The sequence below is a fragment of the Morone saxatilis genome, unplaced genomic scaffold, assembly GCF_004916995.1.
Source record: "Morone saxatilis isolate NCDOM2014 unplaced genomic scaffold, NCSU_SB_2.0 Contig19, whole genome shotgun sequence".
In the NCBI taxonomy this organism is placed as follows: Eukaryota; Metazoa; Chordata; class Actinopteri; family Moronidae; genus Morone; species Morone saxatilis.
In genome coordinates, this window is record NW_023339751.1 from 4754078 (window position 1) to 4770415 (window position 16338).

Genomic DNA, 16338 nt, shown 5'->3' on the forward strand with positions numbered 1-16338 from the left:
TGATTCCCTCCTCCTCTATCTTTCCTATCACCAGGCACTTGTCAGGGGGGCTGCTGGGTAATCGCAACGAGAAGAACGAGCAGTGCAGCACAGCAGCCTTCTACTGCTGTGTCAACCCTGTTTGGCTGGGTGAGGCCGCTCTCCTGGAGTCTGGCAGCATTTGACCCCACTCTAGACGCTGACAAACAACAGACCACATGGCCTTTGCCAGGTTGACACAGACAGACAGACAGACAGACAGAGACTCTGCAGGGGATAGACAGTCTAATGTGTAGGTACAGTCACTCGTGCATGAAGGCAGCAAGGGAATAAACATGTGAATACAATCTCAGCTTCCTCTCCCTATCTATCTCTAATACAACAACACATATGTCTGTAACGGAGCAGAGGCCAGAATACCTTCTGGAACGCTCTCATCCACAACACATGGAGCCCATCACTTCCTCTCCAACTCTCCCTTTCCTATAGTAAACACTCATCTGTGTACGATTAGGAGGGCAAGCAGCCGTCTCAAACACACACACACACACACAAGCTATCGTGTCTTCACTCACACACATACAGTACAACACACACATCTGTTTAAGCCTAATTGCTACTTAGACCTCTCGTCATTGTGCGCTTTACTCTCTCAAATTGTTGTAGTTACTTGGGCGACAAGGTGCCTGTATTCACTCTCATGCATGAAAAAAACGATTTTAAAAAATTATTCTTTTTTCCTTCACCAAACTTTTGCCGACAAGATGATAGTTTATTTAGTGCAGTAGAGGAGCCGGCCGCAATGCATGGATCAATGGGTAAAAATAAACATTGAGCTCTGGCGTTGGAAGTAAATCAACAATGGTAAACATGCTGCTTATAAAAGGTTGAATTCTATCTCAAATTATTGTGCCGAACCATGCTGCAAATAGCTGTTGCAAAAATTATTCTCCTTCCATTTTTACTGATAGATTTTAATGTAATTTCTCTCAGGTTTTTTTTCTTCCTTTTCTCATGTGTCTTGGTTAAGGCCATCAAGACGAGTAAATACAGATTTAACAGGATTTGTTTTCCTGAAAATGAATGCCACATGTGCAGGAACTCAGAGTCACGGCTCAGCACAACAGTTAAGAACAGTAAGTGTGAGTTAGAGAGTGTGTGTGTGTGTGTATCTAAATAATTGCAAGTATGTGCTTCAACTCTGTCAGGAAACCATGATTGGATGTGGAAGGAATAATGTCTGGCTCCCTTCCAGTCATGGTATGACAGGAAATGCATACATCCTTAAATAAACAAAGCCATTCCCCTCTAGGACATTGTACTGTCTAATGGTAGTACAATTTTGGCAGGGTAATTCAACTTGCACAGGGTAATTCAACTTGCGCACACACACAACACACACAATATCTTTCCTATCGCCCGGCACTGAGCCAGGCTGACAGTATTCCACATTCTGTCCCTAGGTAATACTTTAATGGATTAATAAATACCTTCACAAATACTAAATGAACCAACTTCCTAGGTAGCAGCAGGCATTGAATGGCACGGCACCAAAATGTGCCATCACCACATCAACAATGTGTTTCCCATTTCTTTATGAATGCTACAGGACAGTGGGGGGCTCTGAGCTTCTGGGAAGCAAATAGGCGAGTTAACAAGGAGCTTGACGGGCAAGAAAATAAAAGCAGCAGAGTTTAGTACTGTGGGCTCAGGAGTGGTTGTCACAGTACTGAGTCCAACTATGGGGTATATAATTAAGTCAAATTTGTTTGAGTGGGAAAAATTTGAGATGACTATAAATTAACCGCAGTGAGATGAGAGGACAACAGGACATCTTCAGTTTGTGATACAAGATAAAACATAATTTGTAGAGGCTGATACCAAGAGCTAGCTGTGCAGTGGTCTGTTTATGTCTGTCACTAGTGTCGACCCTTAAGAATATCTCCATGCAACACAGAAAATCCATGAATGAATAAACATATTATAAACCCTGTCAAAAAGAATATATAGTGCTTTTAAAATATAGAGACTAGTCATTTCTCTATACCTCTCCCTAAGGTAAAGATGTCAAGCTGAATTACAATGAACAGGCTCACCTTTAAGAGTAATTGACCCCACCTTGATTCACTACACCAATTCACACTACACTACATTCAGTCAGTATCCAACCTGGAAAGTCCATCAATAAAAATAAAAAAAACTTTTTTTTGGCAACCCAACAGACAGCAGAGTTGTTTGCGCAGCTCCATTTTCCCCCAATTTTTTAGATGTTGGCCCTCGAGTTCTTAAACCCATCCGATCTCAGTAGTTATAAACCTGAGCCGAAGCTGTGCACACAAACACACACAAACACACGTTCCCTTTAATAGAGCTAGTGTTATGGCACTAGGAAAGAATCTGCCACGGTCTGCCCAATCTGACAGCTTTTATTATTTATTAATTACCTTACTTTTACAAGCTGGAGAATTCAGTAATTTACTGAGGCCTGCTGGCAGGAGGGTGGAGGAGGAGGTTGTTTTTCCAGCCCTGAGGGACAAAAGGCCCTCTCAGGTTAGGGAGAATGTCCAGCAGTTCTGCATCCTGACTAGACTTATTTTCTCCACTTTTATTTATATATAAAGTGGGGAAACTGAGGTGTGTATATATTTTTTTATAATATAATTCATTGTGGATTATAAATTAATTTTCAAACTTTATGAATACTTGGTTTCCCATTCCCATTTATAATTGGACAATACTTCTCATTCACTGCATAAACTAGTGAACGTTTCTCTCTTTCTCTTTTCCTTTTTACAGCTACAGCTCACACATTCAAAGGATTTTAATCATTCTAATTATTTCTCAAGGACCAATGAACGCTACAATTCTCCCAATAGTGTGTACACTGTTCAACTGATGAATTGTTGGATAAACTCTGGTTGATCGAGGTGCAAAGACTGTAACTTTAAAAAAACATTACCTATCAAATTATATATATCCAAAACCAGCCATTATCTTCATTATCAATTAATCGGTCAAGTATTTCTCCCAAAGTCCAAGATGGTATCTGTAAAGTGTTTTGTCTTACAGTCTAAAACACAAAGAAATTACGATAGAAGGACATAAAATAAAGAAAATCAGCAAATCAGAGACTGGAATAAGCATGTGCAATAGTTCCCTTCAGTAGGTGTGGAATGATAATCATGCAGTACCTCACTCTCACTACATGCGCTGGGGTCATCACCATGAATGGCCATCTGGTAGCGGGCATACAGCGCCACCGACTGCTGATAGGACGCTGTGAATTGAGGGTCCTCAAAGTTGACCGGCACTAGCCTCACCTTCAAGCACAGGGTTTGGAGGGGAAGGAGCAATAAGGCGGAGGGAGGTTTTATATGGGTTGACAATGAATACAAGGATGGTGAGTAGTTAGAGAATAAACAAAAAAAGAAGAGGAGGAGGAGGAAGCATGGGTGCTTTGGAGGAATGAACAATGCAGGATTCAACAATAGAGGTTTTAAACAGTGTTATACAAGTGCTTTGGCATGTTAGGGTTCACGTCAGTCTCCTAGTCCTTGAGGCAAGCTGGTAACACAGCAGGTCTGTTTTGAGTTTGAGACCTGATTTAGTGATTTTTATCAGATTGTTGTGCAAAAAGGACACATGAATGCAAGAAAATAATGGGATTCTAGGAGACTGAATGTGTGTTTTTAAAATAATAAGATGCCGGGCAACTTGAAGATGAGGCTAGTGCACTGCCCAGCTTTTCCCCAGGATCCCACTGAGAGGATCAGTAATTCAAGGTTCAACACAGTGTCAATGCGTGTAAGGTCCATGGAAGCAGGAATCCAAAATTGTGTCTGGATAGATCATCTCAGCTAGACACATACAGACTCCTCTCGACAAGGTAAACAAGACTGAACAGACGGCACGCACAAAGTAAATTAAAATCTCATTACCACTGCTTCATCCTAGAGATTCCAGTTCAGACATAAGGAACTATCGTGAGGGTAGGGCGATTGGAGGGGGGGGATGTGTGGCTTACAGACGAGGTAAACGTGTGAAGGTCGAGAGGGTTCAGCTGACGAACTGCCCCCCAAAAACTGAAAGAGCTCAAGACAAACGACTCGGCTGGCTGACCGAGGGCCAACTCAGACACCTGTAGAAACACTGCTCTCACCCATGGCGTATGGAAACATTTTCCCCTCCATTTCCTCTCCCTCTTAGACACATACAGCTTCTTTAATACTAACATGTTAATTCACTTTTTTCATTCATACAGACCCACCTTCCTCCCCCCTGCTTCAACCATCTTTCTATTTTCAGTGAGAGAAGGTTTAATCCCCAAATTTTAGGTATAATTTATTTTCAGTCTCATACAGTTTGAAGATATCTACATATTTTTGTTCATTATTATTTAAACCTTTGGAAATTAACATACTTCCATGCTTAAAGTACAAACTTACTGATTTAATAATAATTACTCATAAACAGAGGCATTGTGTTTAATTTGCTTAAAATATGAATTGACCAATATATAAAACTAAGGACCAAGAAACATATTCATAAGAGGTAAGAGCCAGATAAAACCCTTTTGATGTCTCTGTAGGTACCCAAACTGGTCAAACCTTCTCCCTCCCTCCCTCCCACCCCTAGAGCAGGTTGACCTATGCCCCCCACCCTCTGACCTGGCTCTCGGAGGGTTTGTCAGGAGGGTCCTTGTGAATGGCCATCTGGTAGAGTTTGTACACCTGGTAGGAGGCGTCGAAAGAGGCTTTGAACTGCGGGCAAGGGGGATTGGAGCGCACTAGCCTCACCTTCAAAAAGAATACGGGCAGACAAAGGTTAACATCAAAATGGAAGAAAGTACTGAGAGAAACATAAGTGGTGAATAAAATCCTTAAAAGGGAAGATATAATCGCAAATCAAGGAGAGGAGAAGGTGTGAAAAGAAGAGAAAGAGAGGGAGAGTGACAAAAACACACCCTCTCCTGACTGGGTGATACACCTAATAAGATTTTAAAACAATTATACAAGTAAAATGGAAACATTTCCCGTTTTAGGTTTTTCTTCTTTGGTAAATAGCCTTGTTGTCACCAATAGCAACTGTTGCTAACCATAGCTGTAGCTTGATGGGAAAAGAATAACAATACAAAGAGGGTGTGTTTTGTCCATCTCCACAGTGACACAAAAATGGCAGGTGCTACTGAAGATAACAAAGAGCATGACAAGCATTTGCTGTGATAAGAAACTTGTACTCATAGAGGTCCTTAAAAAGAAGAAGTAAGCATTAGCCTATTTACCATCAAAGTACTATTCTTATTGTATATATGAGCCCATTTCCAGTGCTTCACCATGTGACCTGAGACGGAAGTTTTATTCTTGGTCCCGATCATACCCAACAGAACTGTGTGTGGAGACTTTCTATCATGTCTGAATGAGTTTCAGATTAAGGTCAACTAATCAGTTCTTTTTATTGCTCCTTTTATGGCTCTTTATTGTTTCTGTTATTGTTATTGCTGCTTTTTGATGCCCTGTGTCTATATTTGTGGCAGATTTATTGGAAGATATTTGAAACTAGTCAAAGTTCAGCTAATATAACCCAAGTAAGAAAGTAAGCATGCAATTAATTAAATTAATCCATACATATGAAAGATGCCTTCTTTATAAGAAAACGTTTGTAATGCCATAAATCAATCTTAACAGGAAAAATCAGAGGAAGCCTGTGATAGAAAAACTTGTCTGAGTGTTGCTAATGTCACACAAACTAGAAGAAGTCCACTTCCACATCCTCCGGCCCCATTTAATTAACTGTCTCTTCGTTTGGAAGCTTTTGTTGGCCAGAAAGATGGTGCCATATGAATCCCTTGGATGTTCAGGATAGAGGAATTGAACCTGGGGTTTGTTTGAGTTGGACCTAAGTTGGTTTCTCTCATATGACCACTTGGCATCTAAATCCTTTAGTCAAACAGAGACGCTGGGCCTCTTACATAAAAGGACAATGCTGAAGTTTGGGCTTTTTAATTTTGTTTTAAAACTAGAGATATATTTTGATAGGCTGAAATCATTTTGGTGAACCAACACTGCAGCAGATAGTAGTCAGCATGGAAATGAAATTTTAACAATTCTCATAACAGCATTGGAATTTAACACCATCAGTCTAACATATGACCGCTTTACAAATGTTCAAATAAAGTCACATAATACCAGTGTCTTTTGTTTACCTTTAATTAAAAGGAAATTTTCAAAGCTTCCACTGAGAGATATGTTGCTCGGAATCAGGATCTTCAGGAAGAGACAACTGATTGTCAAACCATTGCATGTGAGCAATAGGAGATTTAGAAGAAAGTCTATGAAAATATGAGTAAAGTGTGGAGAGAGCAGACAAGACTCAAGATGGGAATAGTGGGTGAACAGTTCCACAGTTTCCTGAGGTGCCTGAGGGGCTCTGATTCACGTTCTTACACTGACTCCTGGTGGTGGCAAATGGCACTACAGCTGCAAGGCGAGGACAGAGGCAACTAATGGGCTGTAGGCACATTTGAAATTGTCCTCCCTGTCATTGCCACTTATCTCTTTGCTCTGCATTTAAATGACTTCAAAAGTAATAAGCGCCTCAAAAGGTCACAGATGCCTGAGAGAAATGTCAACTGAGCAGTTCACAGTAAGCAAAGGTGAGCCTATGACAACACCAAAGCAAAGAGACGCTTAGTCACCAAATCTCTCTGTTTAATTTCCTGTCTATATTTATTTTGAAAAACGTACTATGTTTCCTGTAGCGTAATCTCATCAGTCAAGCAGTGTGAAATCCTTAACAGATGTGTTTATGATAAAATGAGCTGGACTGCATTTAAATGCTCCAGTCTAAACATTCATCTTCTGGTACTGGTGTGAAGACCTCTTTAAGCTTGACACTGAGTGAACAGTACAAAGAACCAAGAATCAGCATCAGATAGATTGACTAAACTGCTTATCATCTAAATTGTCCCTCAGCCACAAATCAGATAGAGCCTTGCCACATGTAATACACAGATAAATGGGTAAAAAAGAGGCTTCTTTTAATTATTAGACTTTAGAGAAAATATAATTATCCTTCATTTGCAAAGGATGACCTTGTGTTCATGCCCACTTAGTGAAACTGAACGGTAATTGCAGGCAAACAAATTAATCCAATTGAAAAGAGCTGACTGGGAGTAGGTTTTCCTGGTCGAGTCTCAGGGGTTATACAGACAAGAGACAGACACTGCCCGGTTCATCACTGCATATGGCTTAAATCTTGGTCAAGACCAGAAATGACGTTACTGTACCAACCTCAGCTTGAGGCCTTCGCCAGAGATCTTTCTGCATCGTTCTGCCCCCTGCCAAAAGTTCATTTCCATGTCCTCTCATACTGGCTGAGCTGGGAGCTGTGGTTTTAATGTCATCAGCAGGGTAACACGACCCAGTTTGTGTGGTGTGCCTGTCATTCGGTTGAATTCGAACTGGGAAGAGGTGGTTTTTCCACTCTGCTCTGGCCAGCTCTCCTCTCCACACACATAAACACATGGTGAAGTCACTGGAGCAAGGGAAGAGGGCTCTATGAAACCAAAGTTTCAAGCTAACTGAATCCAAACATTATGGAGACACAAAGCTCAACCAAAAACACTATTTCTTAACGATAGCTGGAATCATCACAATAGGCTAATGTTTATTCCAAGTCACATAAAAAAAGAGAGAAAAGAAAGTACCTACTCTACACTTCTGCTCACCTCAAGGCAATGAGAAGAATTGTCAGGCAATGACTCATTGATGAAATCTTCCAGAGGTTTGGGTTGGTTGTCCTGGGTGGGGGTGGGTGGGGTAGGAGAGACAATGGAAGAGACCCCATCGGCACCCTGTTTCATCTGCTCTTTCTGAAGACGCCGCTCCTTCCTTAAGTCTTTGGCCTTCCGACATGGGGGCCGGCTAGCATCAGCTCCCAACCCTGCACCCCAGAGAAATCAGAGAAGCTTTCCAAAGGTGCATTTTATAACCATTTCCAGGTAAAAAATGGAAGAAATAAAAAGAAAAGAAATCGGGAATGGAAGTTTAGTTTTTATGCTGCCTTTGGAATAAGACTCAGACGTATGAAACCTTTCTTACTTCAAGCTTCTGGTACTAATGAGTCTCAAATTTGGGGGAGATTTCTAAGTGTTAGACCATGTTTCCAATGGCTTTCTCCCTGCCCCTCTGGGCAAATGTCCTGCCATGTTTACTTTAGTGTACCTCCTGCCTAAGAAGCCAGTCTCAACAGTGAGCCCTATGGAAGTCATTTTCTTGTTTACCCGGCCTTAATAGTCTTTACATTACATCTTTGCTTAGGAGGCTATAAAACAATATGGTCTGCGTTAGTCAGTCCCAAGTGGTGGTTAACAGCTAGCTAGTGTGTATTTATAAAAAGAACAGAAGACGACACAAATCCCAGGTCTAATAATGACAGTGACAAAGACATGGTTGTTAGCTTGTTCCTAACTGAACACACACTCTCAACAAGACTGAGACGAACATTCTCCGCAGCTACTGAAAATCACCCTGTTTTCCTCTCGCTGTTCCCCTCCTTATCCTTCTTCTACTCCTCCTTCACCACCTCCTCCTGGGCTCTTGCCAAGCCCTCTAGCTCTCCGGGCATCCCATGTCAACAGTTTACACGCCCACATCCTGTTTGGAGCAATAAGGAAACGAGAGCCATTTCCTGCTTGTCCTATTGCCAGTCGCCACCATCAGCTCACTTACTAACTTTCCCCTCCATCGACGTCACAAGGAAGAGAGGGACGCCTGGTCCTGACAAGGGGAGAGGGAAACTCTGGCACTGGCCAAGGTTCACTGGCAGCCTTCAGTTTCAGCTGACTCAAGCTACTTTTTTCTACTGTACAGATTTTGTCCTGTGAACAGTAAAAAAACAGACCACAGCAGGATATTTATGCAGATTCTGGATAATTTCATGATTTATCTTCAGCAACAGCAAAAGTACAACATAAACTTCTTCTTTAATGGTAAATGACTGGAGGCACTAAACGAGGGAAGCATTTCTCAGTGAATCCTCTGATATAAACATACAACCCTGGGAGTTATGATGTGGTCAAACAGTTTTTCTCTGCCAGAATAAACACAGCGAGGTGGACGGAGACTGGTCACACAGACAGCAGGAGTTAGAGTCTGACCACAACCACATCAACCCCTATCCATCTTCTCGTCATCCTCTTGTCCACGTGCCTCTCTGGCCTACATTTACACTCTCACTAGACACACACACATACACTGTCTCACAGGCACAGACACAGACACAGGTAGTCCTGAGGACAGCGTATCCAGCAGTGGTGAAGATAAAGTCTGACAGATCAGTTCCTGTGTAAGACAGATGTTCCCGCTCCAGCAGTTAGCACTTCATAAAAGCTATGACACTCACCGTCCCCGCTTCCCCAAACACACATACAACTCTCCAAATCAGCCTAAACTGTCTAGAACGGTGACATACTGCTTTCATGGATAGAAACATGTAGGGACACAAAAATGAATTCATTGTGGGAAGAGGATACTGTTATCTGTAAGCAGCCACTAAAATATTACCATGGGAGCTTTTATAGTAAGTATACTGGAAAACTGTAATGTGTACCACAATCTGGTCTGCCTAACACGCAACACTGCTTCAAGTTCCTACATCTTATAAACCAATACATTTGAGCCATCTGCCATGCTACCACATTAACTAATCCCTAATCTGCACAGGCACACTGATGAACACTATTCCTCTGAAGGAAACGGTGTTGGTAAATTACTGACTAATATAGGTTCCTTTTGGAGTAATGAAAGAACAGTTTCAGCTCACATTTGAGCACTGGCTAGCTGTCTGGACTTTACTGCAATATTGTCCTTAAAATTGATAAAATACTTAATTTCAAACTGGAAAACAATTACATATACAGTATGCAAGTTTTACTAGCTGTGATTCCCTAAAAAGCAGACGGTAGCACAGCTTTCTAAAATACAACATTCCATATGTACTTGTGTATCGGTTTACCTTTGGCTTTGCGTATGCTATATGGCAGATGGGGAGCTATTTTTTCCTCAAGCTAGAGCTGGAACCTGCCCAAAGCTATAAAGCGCTCCAGTCATAAACCTAGAGGAAAGATATGTCCAGGTGTTTTCTGTTGAAGGTGAATAAGGGGGGATTGGAGAAGCGCTGGCTCAACACAGTAAATCCTCCTCGCTTCCTCTTTGCTTGCCTTCTGAAAATGCATGTTATTTCTGACAGTCTGAGGAAGTATAGTGTGTCGCTGACACAGGTAAAAGAGCAGAAGGACGCTAGTGTCACTGAAGGTTTTCTCTGTCTGTTTATGTCGGCATGTGGATCGACCTGTGCCAATACCAAGCCTTCCCTCCTTGCCTGTTGATTAACGAGTATGGGGGCCTGTTCTCAGTCTCTTTAGATGTTTGCGAGGGGGAAAAAAAGTGGTTGAGGCCTGTAATATGAACAGCTGTTTAGTTTATTATCTCCTCACCAGAGTGTTATTTATTCATTACTGTAAGTTGGCTGTGAGGATATCCTGTTCTGAAGCGTAAGGAGGAGAACATGACAGATAAGCCAAAACCAGACACACTCCTGAAAATACAGGAAGAACACCAGCTTTATTCACCAAGCTGCTGCAGAGTGGAGTCTATTACAAGGTGAACAGTGACACCCTCTGGCAAGCAATGGTGCTTTAGCTGCTGTCGATTGTATGATTGATTGTGTGTTATTCAAGCTACGTCACTACTTTTGAAGTAGTCCCTACTGTAGTTGCCAGACATCTAAAATACATTACAATAAATTATTTTGTCTTTGGTGAGTGAGTAAAAATACACTGATTGGCTGCGGAAAAAATATACAGTTATAATTAATGCATATTGTAAAAATGTAATTATACACAGGTATGATTCATGCATACTGTGCAACACTAGAGGTCAAAGCGATAATATGCTGCGCCTGAGAACTTAATGACACTCAAGATAATAACTACTAGAAGTACTTTATAGAATAATATTAAGACTGAATGATGATTTAGTCACAACTTCATTTTTCAGTCTTCATTCTTCTAGCCATTATCTTTGCTCTAAGACCTCATTAGCTGATGGATGTATGAAGCTGCCGTAATGTCTCTTTCACACTCAGGCTGCATGAACCGGTGTACATTCAGCATATGCTTTCCAAGTTCATGATTCATGCAGGGCGGCAATGAACAGTTATTTTCATGATTGATTAATCTTTGCTAATAAATGTTTTGCAAGATTTTTGTTTGATTAATTAATCTGCTAAACTATTTTCTTGATCAAATTAATAATTACAATTAATTAATTAACGTTTTCTCTGTAAAATGTAAAAATAAAATACTTTCCGACAGCCCAAGAAGATTTCTTCAGTCCAATCCACATTGGATTAATACTTAGTATTAACAGTAACAAAGTTAAAATTCTCACATTTGAGAAACTGAAACCACCAAATATTTGGCATTTTTGCTTGAAATGAGAAGATTAAGTTATCATCAAAATACTTGATCACTGGTGATTTAATTTCTTTTTCTGATTAACTAATCCATGGAGCTTCAGATTCATGGTTCATGTTCTTTATGCAAAAACATATAGCTGCCTTGATAAAGGAAAATAATAGTAATAGGTAATGTGTTAAATAATAATGAGCAGCTGTAGTTACATTATTAATAAGTACATCATATTTTAGTACTCTATTTTCAGTAACAGAAAGAACAATGCAGATTTTTGACGAGTATTATCAATGAAATTTGAAATGCGATCAGATTTATTACCTGGTTTAGGAGCCGTGGCTGTCGTTCTCCCATCCAGGACAGACACTGGATCCGGTCTTGATGTTTCCGAGCTGGCAGGTGCAACATCCGCTACCTCCTTCTGATCTTCTGTGATAGCAGGAGACTCTACTACTTCCTTCAGAATGTCTGTGATAGAAGCACACTTCACCTCTGAGTGACAGACTTTACTAGGCTCACGCGGACCTGCTTCTTCACACACCGAGTCCATTGGCTCTCCTACAAGGCACAAAATCAATATTGCTTACACCAGATAAAGTGTACTACAGCACCAAAGTAACAACACCGTATCGAGTTTGTGCCCATCTCTAACTGTAATTCAGCCATGCACTCAATAGTGTTGACAGCTCACAACTCTTTTTCATGCATGTACTGTATGCCAGTGCAGAGAAACGTATCAGACAATACACACGCATTAATACGTTATACAAAAATAAACATACCCTCACCATCACCCGGTCCTTTTGGTAATTCCCCTTTGGAAATGAATTTGCTCATCTTCTTCAGGATTTTCTTGTGGGATTTGGAAGGCTGGAATTTCAGTGCATGACATCTTGACAGAGAGCACAACAGTGAAGGTCAGAACAACACATTTGTATTTCTGCTTGTTATACAAATATTTAATAGGTTATTTAATATATCTATAAACTACCATGGGTCACTTCTGAAGTAAACTACAGCATAATTCATAGGAAGGAAATCTGATGGGTAAAATATCATTACCTGATCGTATACTGTGGACAGCATGTCTTGTTCATTATAGGCTTATAGACATATTTCCCACTTCTGAAAGGAAAGAATAAATAAAGTTCACAGATTTGAAATATCCAAAATGTAATTTCTTGCACTATATTAATAAGAAAATTTAAAATGTCCATATGTATGTAAGCAGGGACTGCATGAAGGTCAGAGACAGTTACTGACCTTCTCCAACCTCGGTCTATGAGGTCTTGGTAGTCCTGTACAGTCATGGTGTGAGACCACATCCCTGTAGAAAACAAAAAGAACATTTGTATTATGAAACATTTAATTGATTTCATATCATTTTACACTTTTAAAATGGAACTGCATCAGACTATGTTGCTTGAGGAACATTATATTATAAACAGGCAGAAAAGGGCGTTGAATTAGCGCAGCCTAAGACAATTCTAAATAAAAAATGTGTCAACAAGACTCGTGCTTGTGAAGTTTGGTTCCACATTACGTGCATCAATCTGGCCTCCGTACCGTGTAGTCTGCGTGAACCAAACCGTGACCTCTGTACCGTGACGGCTCGGCACACATACACGAACCACTACAGCCATATAAGGAGCGGTTTGTCAAGAAGCTGCTCTGAGTCTGGTGGGAGGTCCACTTTTTGTTTCAGCTTAAATCACAGTGCCCCCCCCCCAGTACATTCCCACAGTGCTTTAAGCCCCACAATGGTAACACAAATTTATTATTTGTATCCACAGCAGAGTGGATCCTACTTCCCAGAACTGGGGTCTGAGCTCACTGTTTCAACTCCTGACCTTCTCCTCTGCAACCATATACCCAGTTTGCACGCGCACACACACCAAACACTCCACAACGAGACCCCTATCAGTTTACGTCTGAAACAACCGGGGAAATTAACTGTATACCGGTTCACACAACACACGCTAAGTTTGCAACCGAGTATAATGACCTAGAGTATGTCCCAGGAGAATGGTGTTTAGTCAGTCCACAGAGACAACACAGAGTGATCCAACAGAGCGACACTGCAACACTGAAGCAGTAAAAGACTGGAGCTAGGCCTGGAGATACAGCAGCAAGACTGCCGGTTGTCTTTATTTAAAAATGGGATTATCTGAGGGACAGGTATTGTCATTATTGGACCAGAAGTTAAAGGGCTTCACGAGTCAAAAAAGCAGCTGTTACAGTATATACGTACAGTATATTAACGATTGGATACAAGCAAACACCATAATAAACACCACAATGTGATCAGACTATGTCAAAATCTTTCATACATTTCTTGTTCATACAATGTGCTTTTCCAAATAAAAAAAAAATAAAAAAAACTGAATAAACAGTAAATAAAACTTTTACTTATTTATAGAAATCTATAATTTAAGATTTATGGGAAGTTCTGTTTAAATACCATTTATGGCCTCACCATATATTTATAAAGTAATCTCTCAGGAGTTTCTGCCCTATGGTCCCAAAATGATCAGAATTAGAGAGCTGTCAAATTGTCCTATGAATTTGAGTATGGGGTATTAAAAAGGAAAAAACCACAATAACACGTTGGGTTAAGTCAGAAGCTTAAAAGAGTAATGGAGTACAAATGAATCACGCCATGTGAGCTGGACGGGAGTGCAACAGCTGCCGTCATCGTGGTACAACAGGAGCGCCTTTCCATTGTTCACACCTGATACATTTCCACTGAGGCCCCACAGCCACAGAGGAGGGCAGATGTTGTACTCTGTAGTGTGGGGCTCACATTTGCTTTGTATGAAACAACACTGTCGATAACATCAGGGCATCCATCGCATAAAGGAAAATATTATCTTACACTGGGCATCTGCTTGAAAAGGTTTACAGTACAACAGAAACACTGCTCATATAACTGATAAAAACTGGGTTGTTCCACGTGTTCCCAGGTGAAACCAAGCACTACAGCGACAATGCAGCATGACAGGAAAAACAACTTGGACATCGGGAAAGTGTTTTTTTCTCTTTTGCTGCGGCCTGGAAATAATCAACTGGTCCTCGGTGGCCTGAAATAATAGGCTCAGCTCCACTGTTGTAGGTCCAGTGCGCTTTCATTTAACCTGCATGACCACAAGGAACGTATAACCTTTTAACACTATTACCGATCAGTTAGAAGAATTACACAGGAAGTCTTCCTTCTTCCCCAGAACCTGCCACGCGCACATGATGTAACATATCCAGATTACCACTCTTATCTTACTTTAGACAACAGCTCTTGTCTGCAGGCTGCATTAGAGCCTGAACCCTAATTATAGTCAACCTGTCTCGTACCTGGCTCCACTGAATGACACTATTCTGTCCCACACGGAAAATCCCTTCTTACACGGCTTCTTTTATAGCTATCAAAGTCAGAATGCAGAGTTACATTAACCTCGGTTGCCTCTCAACACAACATACAGCATCTTTTAGTACCGTTTAAGCTCTGCTCAGCTGTCTGCTTCCACTTCCACAGGGAATATTTATAAACCTCCATGGCATGTGACTGTGTGTCACCATTCCTGTGAATACAGCAGGTAGTGGGTGGAAGGGCTCTGTCCTTGTTTGTCGCTGTCCAAGCCTCTTAGAGTTGTCACTGATTTCTACAAGTTTCCTATCGATTGCCAAATGACAAACAGACATTTTTCCGATACAGTCTGACATCTAATTGACAAACTTCCTGACAGGCAGATGCGTGAAAAAGAGAAAGAGAAACCGCCATAAACAGTGGCTGTGTTTGTGTCCTTGTTTCTTTACATTATCACTTTAAACAGACCATATCAGGGTTCACTTGGAAGTAATCCAACCCTCACAACTGGACCAGGAAGACAGGATTCCCACTGCAGCTGGACAGAGTGGTTTGTGACTGATCAAACACTCCAGCCTTCCCTTTTACTACAAAACTAGGGGTCAAAAATGAGTGCATTATTAACTGGGGCCCTATGTTTTCATCTCAGGTGATGCTGCAGTTTGTTGAGATCACATACAATACAGATACTAAACAAGCTGTTCATGCAGGCTGCAGCACTCCACCCAGTCTGTACTGGGCACTGATGAGTGCTCTGACTGGCGTACTCACGTCTCCACACCAATAAGCTACGTGTAAATACAAAATAGCACACCCAGCGTTTTCCATACCTGAAACATATAAATGTCCCTCACTAAAACCAGCACTGACTGACCAAATGAGAGAGTCACAGCTACACTTTGGCTTGTGAAGAGCCCTGCTCTGCTTAACGTGAGCTAGCTCCATGCTAGCAGGGAAGTCCAATGCTGAGCTGTTAATGTTACAGCGTTAGTCTTAGCTAATGTGTACTAATGTGAATGTACTTGTCTTGCAGTCTGAGTACAGCTGGTATTGGCATTAGGATTATACTACAGTGTCAACATTAGCTAGCCCTCTGTTCAAAACCGGTGACTATTCCAGCAAGTAGACGGAGCCAGTTCAGCGACACCAGCTATCTAATGTTACTTCATCGGACACTTACCATGAGAAAAGTTCCCCTTTTCATTTTTACAGTAACCACAGCGGTAGCCGTCATCCCCGCCGAAATATTCTACTATAGTGTAAGACTTATTTCCTGCCATCTTTAATATCCAGGCAGATGACAGCTGAGTTTAGCCGGTGTCCGGGCAAATACTGCTGGATCTCAAACCCCGCCCACATCCAAGAGGTCACCAGTGCTGCGTTGATGGTAAGTGGGAACTTTGAAAACTCCAATCTAAAAAAAGCTTTGTGTTGCAGATGTGTTGATTTTAATTAGAATGTATGAATCTCAGTTACCATTATTAAATTGTGTAATAACTAAAATACTCTGGTCATAATAATACAGTCT

At 41.1% G+C, this 16338-nt stretch overlaps 1 protein-coding gene across 3 annotated transcripts in view; it reads right to left on the reverse strand.

Moving 5' to 3' along the window:
• The window catches only part of LOC118329311 (arginyl-tRNA--protein transferase 1), a 50858-nt gene extending 34690 nt beyond the window's left edge, over positions 1 to 16168 (reverse strand). The window contains exons 1-7 of one of the 3 annotated variants that reach the window (XM_035663425.1): positions 15991 to 16168; positions 12716 to 12779; positions 12515 to 12577; positions 12241 to 12344; positions 11774 to 12010; positions 7706 to 7920; positions 4647 to 4775 (exon numbers count right to left, since the gene is read on the reverse strand). In XM_035663425.1, coding sequence (XP_035519318.1) covers positions 4647 to 4775; positions 7706 to 7920; positions 11774 to 12010; positions 12241 to 12344; positions 12515 to 12577; positions 12716 to 12779; positions 15991 to 16090 — 912 coding nt within the window. In that variant the 5' untranslated portion in view covers positions 16091 to 16168. Of the gene's footprint in view, positions 1 to 3170; positions 3300 to 4646; positions 4776 to 7705; positions 7921 to 11773; positions 12011 to 12234; positions 12345 to 12514; positions 12578 to 12715; positions 12780 to 15990 lie in introns of all 3 variants that reach the window. The other 2 variants (XM_035663424.1, XM_035663423.1) reach the window with 2 other exon arrangements.
• Between the last annotated feature and the right edge of the window lie 170 nt (positions 16169 to 16338).